This window comes from Myotis davidii, unplaced genomic scaffold (assembly GCF_000327345.1).
Source record: "Myotis davidii unplaced genomic scaffold, ASM32734v1 scaffold562, whole genome shotgun sequence".
Taxonomy (NCBI): Eukaryota; Metazoa; Chordata; class Mammalia; order Chiroptera; family Vespertilionidae; genus Myotis; species Myotis davidii.
Genome location: NW_006293953.1, coordinates 1,986,750 through 2,004,939, shown reverse-complemented (window position 1 = coordinate 2,004,939; position 18,190 = coordinate 1,986,750). Strand labels below are relative to the sequence as shown.

Here is an 18,190-nt window from a genome sequence, read left to right as displayed (position 1 = left end):
GAAAAGACGGGGAGTCGAGTTAGGTAACAAAACAGCGCCCATCCTGGACCTCCCCAAAACCTTTACGGAAGAAAATTATAATTTTATTTTTTTCTACTTGTAATTGTGCATTGTGCCTGATATTCGTAGGAATTCACTTCCATTTTAATATAGAATCCTCTGCCTGCAATATAGACTCGCCCTCAGCTTCTCTGCCAATGAAGGAGGCCCTCAAATTCTTTCTATTTTTTAATATATTTTATTGATTTTTTTACAGAGAGGAGGGGAAAGGGATAGAAAGTTAGAAACATCGAGGATGAGAGGGAAACATCGATCAGCTGCCTCCTGCACACTCCCCACTGGGAATGTGCCCGCAACCAAGGTACATGCCCTTGACCAGAATCGAACCTGGGACCCTTCAGTCCACAGGCCGACGCTCTACCCACTGAGCCAAGCCGGTTAGGGCCCCTCAAATTCTTAATAAAGTCCACGACCTGATATTACTGGTTTAAACAGCGGTTTATTGGGTTCCTTGTTTTTTCAGTTTTAATTCCAACTACGTCTCGAGTGTTGTTATCCTTGTATTGTAGGAAAAACCACAAGAACTCAAAGAAGTTTAGTACACTTGTCTAATCACGTAATAAGTGGAGGAGATAGAATTTGAATTAAAAATGTCTGGCCCTGGCTGGTGTGGCTCACTTGGTTGGGCGTCTGTTTCTCCCTCTCCCTTCCTCTCGCTCTAAAAAAATCTATTTAAAAAGAGAACCAAATAATAATAATAATAATAATAATAATAATAATAAATTTAAAAATAAAAGAGAGAACCAAGCCCTCCAGCGTGTCTCAGTTGTTGAGTGTCCACTTACGAACCAATAGGTCAGGGTTCGATTCCGGTCAGGGCGTCTGCCTGAGTTGCCTGCTCCATCCCCAGAGTGGGGCTCAGGAGGCAGCCGATCAATGATTCTCTCTCATCATTGGTGTTTCTCTCTCTCTCTCTCTCTTCCTCACCCTTCCTCTCTGGATTTTTTATTTATTTATTTTTTTAAGTGTAGGTACCTACCTGGGTTGTCCATTTGATCCCCATCCAGGTCAGCTGGTGTTGGAGGCCACCAATGGATTTGTCTCTCTCACACCAATGTTTCTCTCTCCCTTCCTCTCTGTAAAAAATCAATAAAGTATATTTTAAAAATATATATCCTCGGGTGAGGATAAACAAAAATAAACAAGAACAACAAATCCAGATAAGTACAAAAGATGTAGTTTCTTCAAAAAAATAAACTGCAAGATTTTTTGTTTGCTTCAATTTGGTTTTTGGGGGGGTTTTTAGTACTTCTTATTTATAGAGATACGTATAGAAATGGAAGGGATACAATGACTCCTGAATTTACTTCAAAATAATTGTTACAAATTGAACATAATTAAAGCATAGTGATTAATCACAAAAACAATATGTAATTATATGTGTTTTCCAATGGTCTTAGGCAACCCTGTGAAAGGGTTGTTCGACCCCCAAAAGGGTTGCGACCCACAGGTTGAGAACCGCTGGCTTAGTGGATAGTGTTGGCCCAACAACTGAGGGTCTTAGGTTCAATTCTGGTAGGGCACATACCTCGGTGGCAGGCTCAGTCCCCAACCCCAGTTGGGGCACATGTGGGAGGCAACCAATGGAAGTATGTGTCTCTCTCAGACTCCTCCTCCCTTCCTCTCTCTCTAAAAAATTAATAGAAAAATATCCTCGGGTGAGGATTAATAATAATAGTTGGAAGTACGTAGGGGAGGAAAGTAGGTGGGAATATAAATGAAACAAGATTAGCCACAAAATGATAATTGTTGAACCTGAGTGACATATATGCATACATATACTCATATACAGATATATGTTTGAAATTTTCCACAAAAGTCATATATATAAATATATATTATATTTCATTGATTTCAGAGGGGAAGGAAGAAAGATAGAAACATCAATGATGATAAAAAATCATAGATCAGCTGCCTCCTGCATGCCCCCCACTGGGGATGAAGCCCACAACCTGGGCATGTGCCCTAACCAGGAATCAAACTGTGATCTCTTGGTTCACAGGTGACGCTCAACCACCGAGCCGAGCCGCACAGGTCCAGCTTGCAAAAGGTTTTTTGGTTTTATTTTTATACAAACATGTGTGTGTTTTTAAGTAGGGAATTGCCACAGAGAAATTTGTTAATCAGTAGAAGAGTTTAAGAGTATAGAAAAAGACCCATGCATATCAGAATTTAGTAAGTGCTGCATAGAATTGAAATCAGATAGAGACAAACAAATAATGGAACTAGGACATTTGCTTTTCATTTGGGGAAAATAGATTTTTATTCTGTACCAATTACAAAAACAAGTTTCAAAGGAATTAAACCCCTAAGGATATTTAAAAATTAAAAATTTTACAGTTTAAAAGAATATGTTGATGACATTGGGGTAGGAAAATCTTAAGTAAGACATAGGAAAAAATTAAGACAAAAGAGAAGACCAACCAAACCAAAATTTTAAAATTCTGTTTGACAAAAAAACCCAAAAAACAAAAACAAGACTAGGGGAGGAATACTTCTAACACATGTAACAAAGGATTAGAACACAGAATGCGAACAAACAAAAAGTCTCCTTTGAATCTCCTGAGACAAGAACCAAAACAAAATTTAATTGGAAAAATAGCCAATTCTTAGAAGAAGAAACAAAACTGGCCATTAAAGACAGGAAAAGGTGCTTGGTCTCACTAGTATGGGAAGTTTAAACGAAGAGGTATCATTTTTCACCCATCAGATTGACCAAAATTTAAAGTTGGAAAGTATCAAGGATTTGCAAGGTAACTCAGCAGGTGGGAGAATGGATGGGTTCCCCTGCTCTGGAGGGAAACTTGACATCTATTAAAATGACAAAACACGTATACCCTGTGACCTAGGATTTCTGTTTCTTAGGTTTCGTTCCAAGAGACACACTCCTCCGCTTTCGCACAGAGGCACAGTCACTCCAGCAATTGAGGGCCTACCCTGTGTCGGTCCCTGTGCTAAGTGTGGGGATGCAGCCGTGAAAAGACAGAAAAATCACTGACCTGAGAGAGCTGGCATTCTAGTGAAGAGGACAGATCCTAAATCAAGTAAATAAATAAATGATGTAGTGTCTTGGGAGGTGATAAATGCAAAGTCATTTGCTCCCAGGCCCTGAAGGGTGGATGACAATAAGAGAAGGAAGGAGGGACTGATCAGACAAAGGGAGGGCAGGGTCTGCTTGGGCTGTGATTGCCACTTTTAGCAAATGTCACCAGACCTCTAGAACCACGGAGAAGCCAGGCCTGAGATGAGGTGGAGGCAGAGTTAGCTTGCTTCACATTAGGAGTGAGAGGTCATCAGACCTGTGTTGTCTCCAGGGCCTACGAAGCAAGGTGAGGCGTAAGGTGCTCAGTGACTCAGTGCGTGAGTGAATGAGGCAATGCCAGGAGGCCAGGATGTGAGCAGGAACTTCCCAAGTCCTTCCAAATTAACAAGAGGTAAGCCTGAGCTAAGGGATTCCTCTTTTGTCATTGTTTCTGCATCGCTTACATCCTAGGCTGAGTCTCAAGTTCCCATTCTTCGTGAATGGGAGACTTCGAGGTGGGAAACCACCAAAGCAGAATTTTAGAGCTGAAGGAAGCTTAGACACATCTGGTCCGCCCTACCCACAATTCCAGCCATCACTGCGTTGCCGTTATCTCTGTAAAAGAGTTTTGTAATTTTCATAGGGCAGGGCAGGGACATTTGGGCAAAGACCTGAAGAAGATGAATGAGTGAGTCACGCAGATAACTGAAGGAAGAGTGTTCCAGGCACAGGGAACAGCAAGTGCAAAGGCAGGAGCATAGCAGGCATGTTTTAGAAGTAGTTAGGAAGTCAGGGTGGTTGGATCAAATGGATGAAGAGGAGACTATCAGGAGACGCGACCAGAGATATTCTGGAGCAGGATGCAGACCAACGAGGCCATTATAGGGACTTTGATTTTTATTCTGAATGAAGTGGGAGTCCTGGGGTCGTTTCGAGCATTGATTTACTCTCTGCTTTTAATGAAATAACTCTGGTTGCTGTATTGGAAACAGAAAGCAGGGGAACAAGATTGGAAATAGGGAAATCAATTAGTAGCCTGTTGCATTGTAGTCGTGAGAAACTGGAAACCACCTAACTGTCCATCCATAGGGGGTTATTTCCATAACCTGACTATAGAATGGGATACTAAGCTAAGCATCTGTTCAAAAAGAGTTCCATAGATCTGGACTAACAAGGAGTTTTCTTTGAGATACATTTTTGAGTTAAAAAAAAAAAATTACTGCCTTGGCTGGTTTGGCTCAGAGCGTCAGCTTGCTGACTGAAGGGTCCTGGGTTCGATTCCAGTCAAGGGCACAGGCGTCCAGGTTGTGAAGTTTTCAACCTTCTTCATTTCATGGCATGCAGAAACTAATTACTAAAATTCTGTGGCACACCAAAAAATATATATTTTTTGCTAAAACAATAGGTATAATTTTGATTTATTCACACACCGGATGACTATTGTTGTGTTGGCTGTTGTCATTTTCTTATTTGGCAATCTTAGGGAAAAGAGGTCAGTGCCCCTGACTAAATAGTTAAGTATTGTCTTAAAAATTCTTGTGACACACCAGTTGAAAATTGCTAATATAATGCAGTGTGAAACCATTGTTTTTTAAAAAAATATGCAAAATAATGTTCTACTTTTCCCATGGGTGTGTATAAGTAGTAACAGCTGGCACTTAACTATATGCCGGGCACTGTTTGAAGTGCTTTACGCATATTAATTCATTCCATCTTCACAGTAACCCTGGGGTAGAAAATGTTATCATTCCCATTTTATAGGTGGAGGAAATTGAAGCCCAGAGAGGTTTAGGCGACTTCTCCAGAGTCACACACTTTGTATTTGACACAGCCAGGATTTGAACCCAAGAAAGCCAGCTGTAGAGACCAATCCCCAGTTTTGCTCAGTGGATAGAGCATCAGCCTGTGTACTGAAGGGTCCTGGGTTCAATTCCAGTCAAGGTCACATGCCCGGGCTGCGGGCTTGATCCCCAGCAGAGGGTGTGCAAGAGGCAGGTGATCAATTATTCTCTCTTCATCATTGATGTTTCTATCTTATATATATTTTTTAAAGCAGAGCTCTGGCCAGTGTGGCTAAATGGTTTCTATTTCCAGTCAAGGGCTCATACGTGGATTGCAAGTTTGATCCTCATCCCTGGTTGGGGCTTGTGCAGGAGGCAACCAATCAATGTGTCTTCCTCACATCAATGTTTCTCTCTCTCTCTCTCTCTCCAATTCCCCCTTCAAAAAAAAGCATTTCGCCGAAGCCGGTTTGGCTCAGTGGATAGAGCGTCGGTCTGCCGACTGAAAGGTCCCGGGTTTGATTCCAGTCAAGGGCATGTACCTTAGTTGCAGGCACATCCCCAGTGCGGGGTGTGCAGGAGGCAGCTGAATCGATGTTTCTCTCCCATCGATGTTTCTAGCTCTCTATCTCTCTCCCTTCCTCTCTGTAAAAAATCAATAAAATATATATATTTTTTTAAAAAAGCATTTCATGTCCTACCCTAGTTTAAAAGCCTCCCATGGAACATAATAGAAAGTTTGGAAATTGATCCAAATAAACGTGGGAATGTAGATTATAAGGGAGACATTTCAAATGATTGGGAAAATATGGTAATATTAGTATAACAGGGTAGTTATTTGCAAAAAAAAATTTTGGATGCTGGCCTCACACCATATACCAAAGTGAATTTATGGTGGAACAAGGATTTAAATGTAAAATATAAAAACTAGAACAGAATTATTTTTATAATATTGAACTAGAGAAGGTCTTTCTAAGAATAATACAGAGCCTGAAAGCCATGAAGGAAAAGACCAATAAATTAAAATACACATAAAATAAAAAATTTCTCCATGGTAATCTATATATATATAAAACCCTAATATGCAAATAGACTGAACGGTGGAACAACCAAACAACTGGTCACTATGACGTGCGCTGACCACCAGTGGGCACAACACATAACATGGCTCCCCTCAGGACTTCTCCACCTCCCCCTGCTCCTGAGGGGCGATCAGGGCCTGCAGCTGCCGCTCGCCCCTGCTGATGGCACTGGCCCCACACACATCCTCAGCTGGCACCGGAACCGCTGCTCATACCTGCTGCCGGAGCCCGGCGCTGGTCCCGATTGGTCAGCACTGTCAGTGGGTGAGAGTGGCGGCTGCCGGCCCCAATTGCCCCTGAGGGCTTCTCCATCTCCCCCTGCTCCTGAGGGGTGATTGGGGCAGCAGCCACCACTCCCACCTGCTGCTGGCGCCAGCCCCTCTCGGGTGTAAGCAGGGCAGGCGCTGTCAGTACATGGGAGCGGCGGTGGCGGGAGCAGGGCTGCCAGCAGATAGGGGACCAGGGCCAGGGCCCTGGCAGGAGGGGCTGAGACACGTCTCTGTGCCTATCGCAGCCTCGCAGCCCACAGTTCCTTTCAAGGTGCATGAATTTGTGCACTGAGCCCCTAGTAAATAATAAATCAGAAAAATATTTACAACTTATATGTAGAAAGGATAAATATTTCTATGAATCAATGAGAAAAAAAGTTCAACAGAAAGACCAACTGAAGAAAGGGCAAATGGAATGAACAAAGAATTCACCAGAACAAGACCCCCTAAAAAAAGACACATGAATATGAGTCAATTTCACTCTTATTAAAAAATAAAAGTGCATCTTGGTTTTTATCTTTTTGTAAATATATTTTTATTGATTTTAGAGAGGAAGGAGGAGGGAGAGAGAGATAGAAACATCAATGATGAGAGAATCATTGACCGGCTGCCTCCTGCACACCCCCTGCTGGGGATCGAGCCTGCAACTTGGGTATGTGCCCTTGACAGGAATCGAACCAGGGCCCTTTCAGTCTGCAAGCCGATGCTCTATCCACTGAACCAAATCAGCTAGGGCGGGTTTTAATCTATCTTATTGGCAAGGATAAAGAGGTTTGCTAACACATTGTGTAATTCAGGATGTAAGGAAATCTGCACATTCATTGCTGGTAGGACAAACTGGAACCACTGTGGTGGAGACCGCCTTGCCAATATCGACTAAAACAAAGCAAAAACAAATCCATATACTCATTTACTGATAATTCCATTTCCAGGAATTTACCTAACAGATAAACTCCCACATATGCAAAATAACAAATGGACAAGTTATAGCATTATTTGGGAAGAAAAAGATTGGAAACTACCTAAGTGTTCCCAAATAGCAAGTAAATTATGACATCTTTATAAAGTTGTTAACTTGAAAAAATTGAGGCAGATCCAAAATGTAGAGCTCAGTGAAAAAAGCAAGATGTGGAAGTATTTGTGTAAAACACTTATACATGTAAGTTTGCTTGTGAATACAGTCACCATCTCTGAAAGACTATAGAGATAAGAGTGAGCTTCTATGAGGGGAACTGGGGGTTAGAAAGTAGGGTGAGAAGAGGACTTACTTTTTAATCTATGATTTTTGGTATATTTTTAACATTCCATTTTCCAGAATACCTAATTTTTAATCAATTAAGTTAACACTAGAGGACATCCCTCGTCACCCTACATAAACATTGTTGAATAAATGCTTCTCTCCCTCACTGGGCAGGGCTTACATTCCTGACCACTCAGTCTAAAGTAGCAACTCTCCCTTCACCCTCTTTACTACAATACCTTGACCTACTTTCTTCCTAACCCCGGTCACTATTTGAAATTACCTTGTTTGTATATTTTCTTAGTTGTTTACTGTCTCTATCTAAAGCGTTTAAAAGGTCAGGGACGTGTCTTGTCTTGGTCCCAATTTTGTCTTTAGCAACCCAAACAATAAACATTTGGTGAATGAATTTATGCAGCATATACTATGGACCATACACTGTTCTACGGACTTTAAAAATAATAACTCTTATTCGTTATTTTTTTAAAATATATTTTATTGATTTTTTATAGAGAGGAAGGGAGAGAGATAGAGAGTCAGAAACATCGATGAGAGAGAAACATCGATCAGCTGCCTCCTGCACATCTCCTACTGGGGATATGCCCGCAACCAAGGTACATGCCCTTGACCGGAATCGAACCTGGGACCTTTCAGTCCGCAGGCCGACGCTCCATCCACTGAGCCAAACCGGTTTCGGCCTCTTATTCGTTATTTTTATTTATTAATTAGAGAGGGAGGGAGCGAGAAAACACATCCATTTATTGTTCCACTAACTTATCCATTCATTGATTGATCCTTGAATGTGCTCTGACCTGGCAGCCAAATCACAACCTTGGTGCATCAGGAAGATGATCTAACCAACTAAACTACCGGGGTATGTGTGTGTGTTTCGGGGGGGAGACAGGGCAAATATCAATTATTTTAATCCTCACAGTAACTCAATGATGGAGGTTGATTTTTACCCATTTTACAGTTAAGAAAACTGAGGCACAGGGTTGTTGAGGAACTTGACTAACTGGAGTTGGAATCCTAAACACAATGTTCTTAGCCACAGCGAAATTCTTTTTCGATATATAAGCTGACAGATAGATGAAAATGACTGACTAAATGAACGAATGGAAATATAAATTAAACGCTTTCTACCCCCCCACCCCGTTCTTGGTTCCCGAGATGTACGGCAAGGGGGCGCTCTCTCCCAGGTCTTGACGCCAGTCCTCACGGCGTCACTCCCTTTGCGTCTCGGGCTCGCGCGCGCTGCCCCGGCACCGGAAGTGACTGAGCTTGCAAGTTCCCCCGGTCTCTTCAGGGGAAACTGAGGCCGGCTCGTTCGGAAGAGACAGAGGGAGCCTCCCATCAGCCAGGTAGGCCGGCCCGGGTCAGCGGCGCGGAACTCGGCCGCCAGGACCCCTCGCATCTGGAAACAACCTGGCCGACGAAGGGGGAATGTGGCCCCCCACGGCTCGCGGGGCTCGCAGGTGAGAGCACCGCCTCCCCTGTGTGTGGCAGGCGCTGCGCCCAATGGGAGCCCTCGCCGTCCCGCTTCCGTGCCGACTGGGCTCTCTGATTGGTTACAGGGGCGGGCCGCCGGGGACGAGACCCCCTTCTCCCAGAAAGGTCTAGGGGGCGCCCCAGAGGGAGAGCGGTTGCCTAGCAACTGGGCGGTGGCCCAGCGGGTACCCGGCCCCGGGCGCGGGAGGAGCCGCCAGGCCGCATCCGGAGAGGTGCAGCCCCCAGCCCCCCGGCCCTCCCGGGGGCGCCAGGAAGCCGCCGGGAGCCTGGCTCCGGGAAAACGTGGTCTCAGCTGTCGGGTCCTCGAGCAGGCCTCGACCCTGCTCCCCGACCGGCGAGGCCCGGCGCCTCGCCCTCACCCTCACCCGGTCTTTGTGCGGGGCGCCGGCGGCCATTGTGTCCGTGCGGGAAATGGAGGAGCCGGCAATCCCCTGCCGCCACCGCCGCGTCCAGGGCCTTTGGGGAATTCAGAGAACACCAGCGGCGTTTCTGGGGGGTCCCCGGCCTGCAGCCTCCCGGAAAGGCCCGGGGATGGCATTTCCGAAGTCAGACCTCAGATGCGAGGCCGTTTCCCCTGCCCTCTGCCCCTCATCGAAACCTTGAGCCCCATTGAGAAGTCCTTTCGGGGTTTCGGAAGCCTCACCCGGGGCCGGTCCTTAAATAGAAACGACAACAACAAAAAGCCCTACGGCCTGCCCCGGCCGCCTTCGGGAGAGTTCTCCTGGCTCCCAGTAGGAGGCAGAGAGCGGAGCGAGCGTGCTCGAGCGAGGGGGCTGGACTGCCGGTGGCAGGAGGCCGTCCTCATTCTGGGCGATGGAGGAGGAAGCGAGCGAGGCGGCCGGTTCCTGAGCTTCGTAATTGCCGTGTCGCCCTCGGGACACCCAGCCGGCAGGGCCGCATGGTCCCTGCAGCCGCAGCTGGGTTTTTTGCCAGCCGCCCGTGAGGCCGGTTGAGTTACCGGCAGCCGCCTCCTCTCCGGACCCCATGGTACAAAAGATCGCCCGGGGACTGCACCTGCCTGCCTCTGCCAGAGACGTGTTTGAATGTAGGTGGAGCGGGGGTGGGGATGGGGGGCCGACAGCTTCGGGGAAAAGGAGGTGGCTGGGGTCGGGGGTGGGGGAGAAGAAAAGGCCGGTGTGATGGTTCAGAGACCACTGGTGCTTTCAATTTGACTTGATGGGAGTCTCCGAGAAGCTAGTCTCAGGCGTTCCTAAGAACCACAAAGAAGCCAGTTCTGGTATCTGGAGGTGGAATGCGAGGTTGTAAGGTTAAATGGCTTGCATATTAATTCATTTTTTTCCTGAAAGCTCTTTCTCTCCCTTCAGAACCTTATCTTGGCTTTGGATCTCAGAAGGCAACCACTAACTAGAGGCCAGACTCCAGTGAGTGAGCAGGTGTTTTGGACAATGGACTGGTCGAGCCCATCCCTATTATAAAAAATGTCTCAGAGCAACCGGGAACTGGTGGTTGACTTTCTCTCCTACAAGCTTTCCCAGAAAGGATACAGCTGGAGTCAGTTCAGTGATGTGGAGGAGAACAGAACTGAGGCCCCAGAAGGGACTGAATCAGAGGTGGAGACCCCCAGTGCCATCAATGGCAACCCATCCTGGCACCTGGTGGATAGCCCTGCGGTGAATGGAGCCACTGGCCACAGCAGTAGCTTGGATGCCCGGGAGGTGATTCCCATGGCAGCGGTGAAGCAAGCGCTGAGGGAGGCAGGCGATGAGTTTGAACTGCGGTACCGGCGGGCGTTCAGCGACCTGACATCCCAGCTCCACATCACCCCGGGGACAGCATATCAGAGCTTTGAGCAAGTAGTGAATGAACTCTTCCGGGATGGGGTGAACTGGGGTCGCATTGTGGCCTTTTTCTCGTTCGGTGGGGCATTGTGCGTGGAAAGTGTGGACAAGGAGATGCAGGTATTGGTGAGTCGGATTGCAACGTGGATGGCCACTTACCTGAATGACCACCTAGAGCCTTGGATCCAGGAGAACGGAGGCTGGGTAAGGACCACACCCCTGTGTGTCCCTTTTCCTTGGCCTCTGCTCAGAGAGATCTCATCAGCCTTTCCCCATGTCTCTTTCTGTTGTGCCGGCTGGTTACTTGGACATGTTGTTAAGGAGACATGAACTGGCCTCTGCACTGCAAAAGGTTATCGGTTCTAAAAAACAGATGACCGAGTGCTTGAAGGACCAGGCATTTTTTTCTTTCCTACCTGTGTTCCAGTTTCTCGGTGGAGGAAATCATAGCCTGTTCATTTGAGAGTGGGAAGTTAGTCCAGGGTTCCCTCACCCTGACATAATGGCTCACCACCAAAGGGGTGATGAGGATAAGGCCTAGAGAAGATAGCGAGTATCAGTGACCCATAAGCCCCTCCATTCTTACTCCCTCAGGGATGTCAGTCTATTCTGGGCTTCCCTTCCCCACATCAAATTCTTTTTATTTTGAAGTTTGCATACCTGATGTTCTCTCAGAAGAAGACAAGGCCAGGCAGGAGTTTCCACCGGCTTGGATGGCTGAGGATCGCCTGATTTTAGGGCAGTGACCAGTTGTGTTTGTGCTGCACCTCTGTGTTCATTTGCTCTAAAGTGTGCAACTTTCTATATGGTTGGCCTGTTTCCTGAGCTCTTGCTGTGTCACACATTAAGCCTGAACTTTGTACTTCACTACCTAGAGTCGGTTGGGGAGCTCCAGCTGGTCTGCCTATTGCTTTCCGGCCAGGGCCCTGGGGCCTCTTCACGGAGCACTGTTTGCTGGCAAAGCAAGAACTGAGTCTGTGGGGGCTCTATGGGACATCAAGATTCGGTGACTGACTTCGGAATCAAACTGACATGGGTGTGAGTCCCACCACTGTCACTTAACTAGCTATGTGACCTTGGACAGACTAGTTTACCTTGAGCGTCAGTTTCTTCCACTAAAAAAATGTGGCAAGCCCTCCTTGCCTTGCAGGGTATTGTAATCTTGGAGCTAATATAAGCACAATGACTGACACCAACATGTTTGCTGTAGTAGTTGGGACCAGGAGTCATGCCTCATTGCTTTCCCAGGAGAGAGAATTCTTTTGCTTGTCACCAAGTTAGGATGTGACAGTGGTGAGAGATTCTGTATCAGTGGCCATGTAGGCAATTTTTGCTATTCTACAGTGACCTCAGTCACATTTTCTTGCTATCTCCCTGCCTAGGGGAGGTGAGGGCTTATGAGGTATTCTGTGCCCTCAGAATACCCCTAAAATTGAGCAGACTGTGCAAAATAAGTAATCTATTGAAGAAACTAAGATGGAAGGGGCCATGCACTGTGGACTCAGGAATGTCAAGAATGCAATTATCTATAGGCTGGGCCTAGGGCGTGGCAGGCACTTCAGTTAACGAATGAGCAGAGACCTCTGAGTTTGCCCTGGAACCCCACCCCCTGTCTTATTTCCCATTTCTTTGCAACTTCATCAACTCTTCCCACTGCCAATACTTGTACGAGGCAAAGAGATAAGTCAATAGAGGTCAGATGATTGGGGCGGGGTTGGGGGAGGTAAAAGAGAGGGCACTCTTGAGCTAAGGCTGACCAGACTTGAAAGCCATTCTGTAAATGAACTCCCTGGGGGGATAAATGATTAAATAGTTCCTGTTGGTTTGTTCAATGACCTCTCATTCCCTCCTGCTTTGATTCTCTTTGGGGGCAAATATTTGTTCAGCTGATTACAGGAGGGACAGGATTCCGGTGCTTCATTCAGACACGCCCTCTGAGGCTTCTCTAGGTAGATGTGGGTCATGTGCCTACTTTGCATGACTGTTGTCTTTGGCCAGTGGTCCTAATAACAGGTGGGTTGTTGCCAGCTATTAACAAAAGGCAATCTGGGAGAGTTGCCTGGTCTACCAGCCAGCCTCTGCAGAGGGCTACCTGGGCCAGAGAATTGCCAGTCATCAGTGTTGCATGTGAAAAGAGGTTTTAGACACAGCAGCACTGGGCAAGTTCAGTAGACAGCCACTATATTGAAATTCCATTTTCTCTCATTGCTCAAGAATTATCAGAGCCCGTTGGACAACATACCATATACTTCTTCCTCTTGATGAACAGAGGGGATGTGTGCGGATGAGTCAGTTATGTCAGAACTATTTCTGGGCATGCATTTTCCCTGAGGCCAGAAGGTATTGACTCAGGATCTTTTTTTTCCACAACTCAGGTATGTGCCCTTGACCAGAATCGAACCCAGGACCCTTCAGTTCGCAGGTTGATGCTCTATCCACTGAGCCAAACTGGCTAGGGTGACTCAGGATCTTTTGGGTAGAAGGCACCTGCACACTTTCAGGTACCATTTGGTTTGAGCTGCACAGATTGGCTACTACAGTGGCATCTCGTAACCTTCCTGGAGGATAGGCTGGAGGGAATCCAGGAGTGTAGGAATTATGGGTTGTTTCATCCTTGGGTATTCTCTAAATTTAACATCCCTACAGGAAAAGGAAAGGAAATGAGCCTTTATGGAGTATATCTTATATTTAAGGCATTGTCTTAGGTCTTTTTTACTTATGCAGCTATAATTTATTGAGCATCTACTATGAAACATACAATGTTTTAGATGCTGGCCATAAGCCAGACATGGTACCTTTCCTTGTGGAAATGACATGCTATTTTATATATTCCACACAATAACCTTTAAGGTAGGTAGGTTTATTCCCAGTTTACCTGTGAAGCTAAGTGACTGGCCCCAGGTGTCCCACAGCCAGTTAAGTGACTGAATGAGAAGTTACACATAGGTTGGCCTGACTCCAAAGCCTAAAACTCTTTCCATCCATATCAAGTTCTCCAAGGAATAATAAAGTGACTAGCACAGAAAGCCAGAGATGCCGTTGGGCTGAGTAAAACATGCCTGTGGAGGTGCTCACCCTGGTCTGTGATCTTGGCATTGTTTAGGTCACTGCAGGAAGAACAGTGCCTTTATTGGCAGTAGCAGGCTCCCAAAGGCAAGTATGTAGATTCAGATTCTTGCACTGGTAAACTCAAGCAGGTATCAGGAGTTTGCCCAGTCAGAGTGGGCTTCTTGTTAAGTTTTTCACTGTTAAGACCCTCTCAGACCCTACTAATAGATAAGAATTGTGCATGTGGGGAGAAGGTGGCCTGCTCCGGGTACGTATACTTAATTGTGGGGGATGCTCCAAGGACTGGAATTCCAGACTTATAGCTACATCACCGCATGCTTGCTTGGGGTCACCTGGCAAGATGCTGAACCTGTTTGTCTCTTGTTCATCCATCTCTCCCTGTAAAATGAAATAATGATAGCCACCTACCATAGCTTGACTCTAGTAAAGGATCTAGAACAAAGGCCCTTCCTGGGCCTTAATTGTAGGGTGGGAGCACCCCCTGAATAGACTACCTGCCTCAGAAGATTGAACTTTGTCCCCAGAGTTTCAGAGGAAACAAAGTCAGCCCCTGAGATTTTCACCCGAAATGGTACATGTAATGTGACCTTCCCTGAAGGGACAGAGTGTTTCTGGGGCTTTCCAGTGGAAATGTGGACAGTTATGGGGTGAGGACCCTGGTGGGCTAAGACATTTTGGGATTGCTGTCCCTGGGAAACTCCATAGCTAGATGGAAATGCCATTGTTGAGAGCAGTGAAGTGTGTGTGGGAGAATACATAATTTGGCCTTTTCCAATCTGCATGGCTCTGTGGTCTTACATTTCTTCTTGCCTGGTCTGGCGGCTTCTATATAGACGTCTGCTCAGATACCTCAGCGACCTTTGCAGATCTCAGCAGCTGTTGCAGCTCTGTGGTTTTCTTGGGGAAACCCCATTAGAAACCCCAAACGTGGAAATTTTTAGTAATCTCATTCAGGTCCCAAAGTGAGATAGAAGTGTTTCAGGGGCTCCCCCTCAAAGCACCCAGTTCTTCTGGATGTACATTGAGGTTGCTGTTAAAACTCTATCACCATCATAGGGTTTTCTAGACTTCCTAGGACAAATTTCCCCAGTATCCCTATGGAGCCTTTCACCTTCTGGTATAAAAATACCCAGGTATTTTTTCAGGGAGCCCCAACAGAACCCAGAGGGTTTTCTTAACTTTTGTGTGGGCAGTCACCTGATTTGTTTGGGCTACAGGAAGCAACAGTTGTTAGCTGTCTCTTCCCAAACAGGTATCTGTCCTGAGGCCAGTGGGCTTGAGTGTCCTCTTCTGTGCCCAGCCGCCTTGGTTTTTCAGCACCCTCAGCCTTTCTTTATGGGCTTTCTTTCAGTAACTGTGTTTTTTTCTGCATTTAGCATGGTTAGTTTAGGAGTAATTCCCGCTGAGCTGCTCTTCTACGGCAACATAATCTCCTACTACGTTAATTAGCAGGGTCTTGTCCCTAGCCCCAACCTCCAACCTAATTCCATGAAGTCTTCCCTAAGGACTCCATCTCTTTTCTTTGAAGAAGTCACTCTGCTCCTGGATCTGCTGCTTTTATGTTCCTCCAGCCGGCAGTCTGTCTTCCCCATTCTCAGTTGGCAGACTCGAGTCACACAATCCCACTGGGTCTTTTTGTTTAGCCTGGGGAAGAGAAGACCCAGGAGAATATGATCACCAGTTTCAAATATCTGAAGGAAGAGGGGCTAAGCCTTTTTTTTTTTTTTTTTATCAGTATAGTACCCAGCAGAACTTGGATTAATGAGGGGAAAATAACAGTGGTAGAGTTTAAATTAGTGTAAAGAAGACATTTCTAAAACTACCATGTCTCTATTAGGTTTAGAAGCTTCCTGAGTGTCCCAGTCAATACTTGTTTGTCCATACTTATTTCCTCAGCACTGAGCAGAGGTCTTAGGCATAGCAGGCACCTAGTGAAAGAGATGCCCACTAAATTTCTGAAGAAACAGACATGTATTAAACCAGAATAATAGTAATGGAAACTGCCCTTTACCTGATCATTTATTCATTGATTCAAACAGTATTTATCAAACTCTTACTGTATGTCAGGCTGTCCTAGGTACCAGAGGTACAGCATTAAATAAAACAAATTTTCTGTCCTTGTGGAGCTCACATTCAAGTGGGGAGAGAAAGACAATAAACATGTAAATATATATATAAAATCATATATTAGGTGTTAGTAAGTGTTAGGAAGAAAATAAAACAGATTGAAGCATAGGGCATACCTAGCAAGGGAGGTGGGGCTGCAATTTTAAGAGTGGTCAGGGCCGGAACTGGTTTGGCTCAGTGGATAGAGCGTCGGCTTGCGGACTGAAGGGTCCCAGGTTCGATTCCGGTCGAGAGCATGTACCTGGGTTGCGGGCACATCCCCAGTGGGAGATGTGCAGGGGCAGCTGATCGATGTTTCTCTCTCATCGATGTTTCTAACTATCTCTCTCCCTTCCTCTCTGTAAAAAATCAATAAAATATATTTTTAAAAAAAAGAGTGGTCAGGGAAGGCATCAAAAGTTTGTACTTGAGCCAAGATCTGAAGAAGATGAAGTAGTGGACGATGTGGGTACCTGCATAAAGAGTGTTCTAAGGAGAGAAAATGGGCTCAGGAGTGCGTATGCTTGGCATGTTCAAGGATAAGCAAGGTCAGTGCAGCTAGAGAAGAAACAGAAAGAGGGATGGGCGGTAAGAGTTGACAGTGGAGAGTGGTTGAGATTGAGGGGGGGAGAGGTAGTCAGAGGTCAGATCACATGGGAATCACAGGCTTTGATGAGGACTTAGCTTTGGTTAAATGAGAGAGGCCAGGAGGTTTGGAGCAGCGGTGAAATGGTCTGAATTCTTCTAGGGTGGCTGCTGGGAGCCCAGTGAAGAGGCTGGTACAACTGTCAGGTGAGAAAAATAGTGGCTTGGATCAGGAGGTAGAAGTGGAAGTGGTGAAAAGGGACTGAAAAATAAGACCAGGCTTACACAGCATATTGATTGGTCCACATTTTTCAACCACTTAGAGATCACAGAATGAGGACTAAATGAGATACATGTTCTTCAGGGATCATTCTCTCCAAATATGGTATCCTGAATAGTCCTCCTCCATTGCTACAATATTTCTGTCTGAATAACTGTCACATGTCTGGAGGCAGGTCCTGGCTCACCCACATCTAGCTGTGTGACCTTGGGCTAACTCCTTGAATTTCCTGAGCCTTGGGACAAATAATACCTGCCTCAAAAGGTCACGGCAAAGACCTAATGAGGTGCGCCTAAGATGCACAGATCCTGGCACATGTTGGTGGTGTAGTTATTCTTTGCCACAGAACTCATGTCAGAGACCTACTCTCAGAATCTTCAGTAATCCAGCCTCCTTTTTTTGGATGCAATAGTGACCCTCAGGGGAGACATGCCTTACCAGTGTTCCTGTCAGAGCAGGAGCATCATAGGGTTCCTGTGCCATGTAGTACAAGCCGTGGTCTAGAGTCAGGACCCCAATTGTACTCTCAATCTGCTCCAACTCACTATCTCACCTTGGCCAAGTCACTTCAACCCCAAGCCTGTTTCCCCATCTGTAAGATGGAGGGTTGAAGTAGATAGGTTAGGAATCCTGGTTCTCACTGGCCTTAGGCCTTGTGGCAGATTCCTCCGGTATTATATTTCATGTTAGTTATGTTTTAGGATGGCTCTTTTCTGTTAGAAGCTGCAATGCTTTAACTGCAAAAATTAACTAATCTCAGTATCAATATAGGGCAATTTATCACCGACCCCACACTAACAATACTCCAGATTTATGTAGCACTTTACCGCTTAGCACTTTCCTATCCACCTTGTCTTTTTGATGCTCATGGCCACCCAGGGTGGTGAGCCAGAAGGAAATCTGGTTGAGAAAGATGAAGCAGCTTGCCGGAAGTTACATCAGGAGGAAGATGCAGGGTTGGGCCTTTCAAATCAGGGCTTGACCACTCACTTGCTACGTGACCTTGAGCAAGTCTTTTAACTTGTAAATGACTATAATAATAGTGCCTCTTTCGGTGATTTAGTTCAAGTCTTAAGGCTCTCAGAGTAGTGACTATTAAGATCAGCGGCAAACAGCAGCTGCATCCTAGGGCTTCCTCAATCACATCATCTGGCTTCCCGTTTACTACATATTGATTTTTGCAAATAATTGTTTGTGTGGAAAGAAACTACCTTTGGAACCTTTGCTACTTGGTTTCATCCCTGATGACAGGGCAAGCTGGAGTCTTACAGCTAGCTCTAAGCTACACGGCTTTTTGGGCAGACTCCAGAGCTCCCCTCGGAACTAGAGGTTTTTTTCTTGCTCTTCAGGAAATGCCATTGCCATGACTTCCATGGACTGCTTCCTGT

The 18,190-nt window shown here is 45.9% G+C and overlaps 1 protein-coding gene across 6 annotated transcripts in view; it reads left to right on the top strand.

Annotated features, from left to right (window-relative positions):
* The first annotated feature begins 8,683 nt into the window (after positions 1–8,683).
* Positions 8,684–18,190, top strand: part of BCL2L1 (BCL2 like 1) — a 48,150-nt gene continuing 38,643 nt past the window's right edge. The window contains exons 1-3 of one of the 6 annotated variants that reach the window (XR_001514584.1): positions 9,171–10,008; positions 10,271–10,966; positions 16,686–16,729. Coding sequence is in view for 5 of the 6 variants with exons in the window: in XM_006767859.2 (XP_006767922.1) it covers positions 10,403–10,966 (564 nt within the window). In the remaining variant the exon portion in view is untranslated. Of the gene's footprint in view, positions 8,930–9,170; positions 10,009–10,270; positions 10,967–16,685; positions 16,730–18,190 lie in introns of those variants that run through there. The other 5 variants (XM_006767859.2, XM_006767858.2, XM_015566635.1 and 2 more) reach the window with 5 other exon arrangements.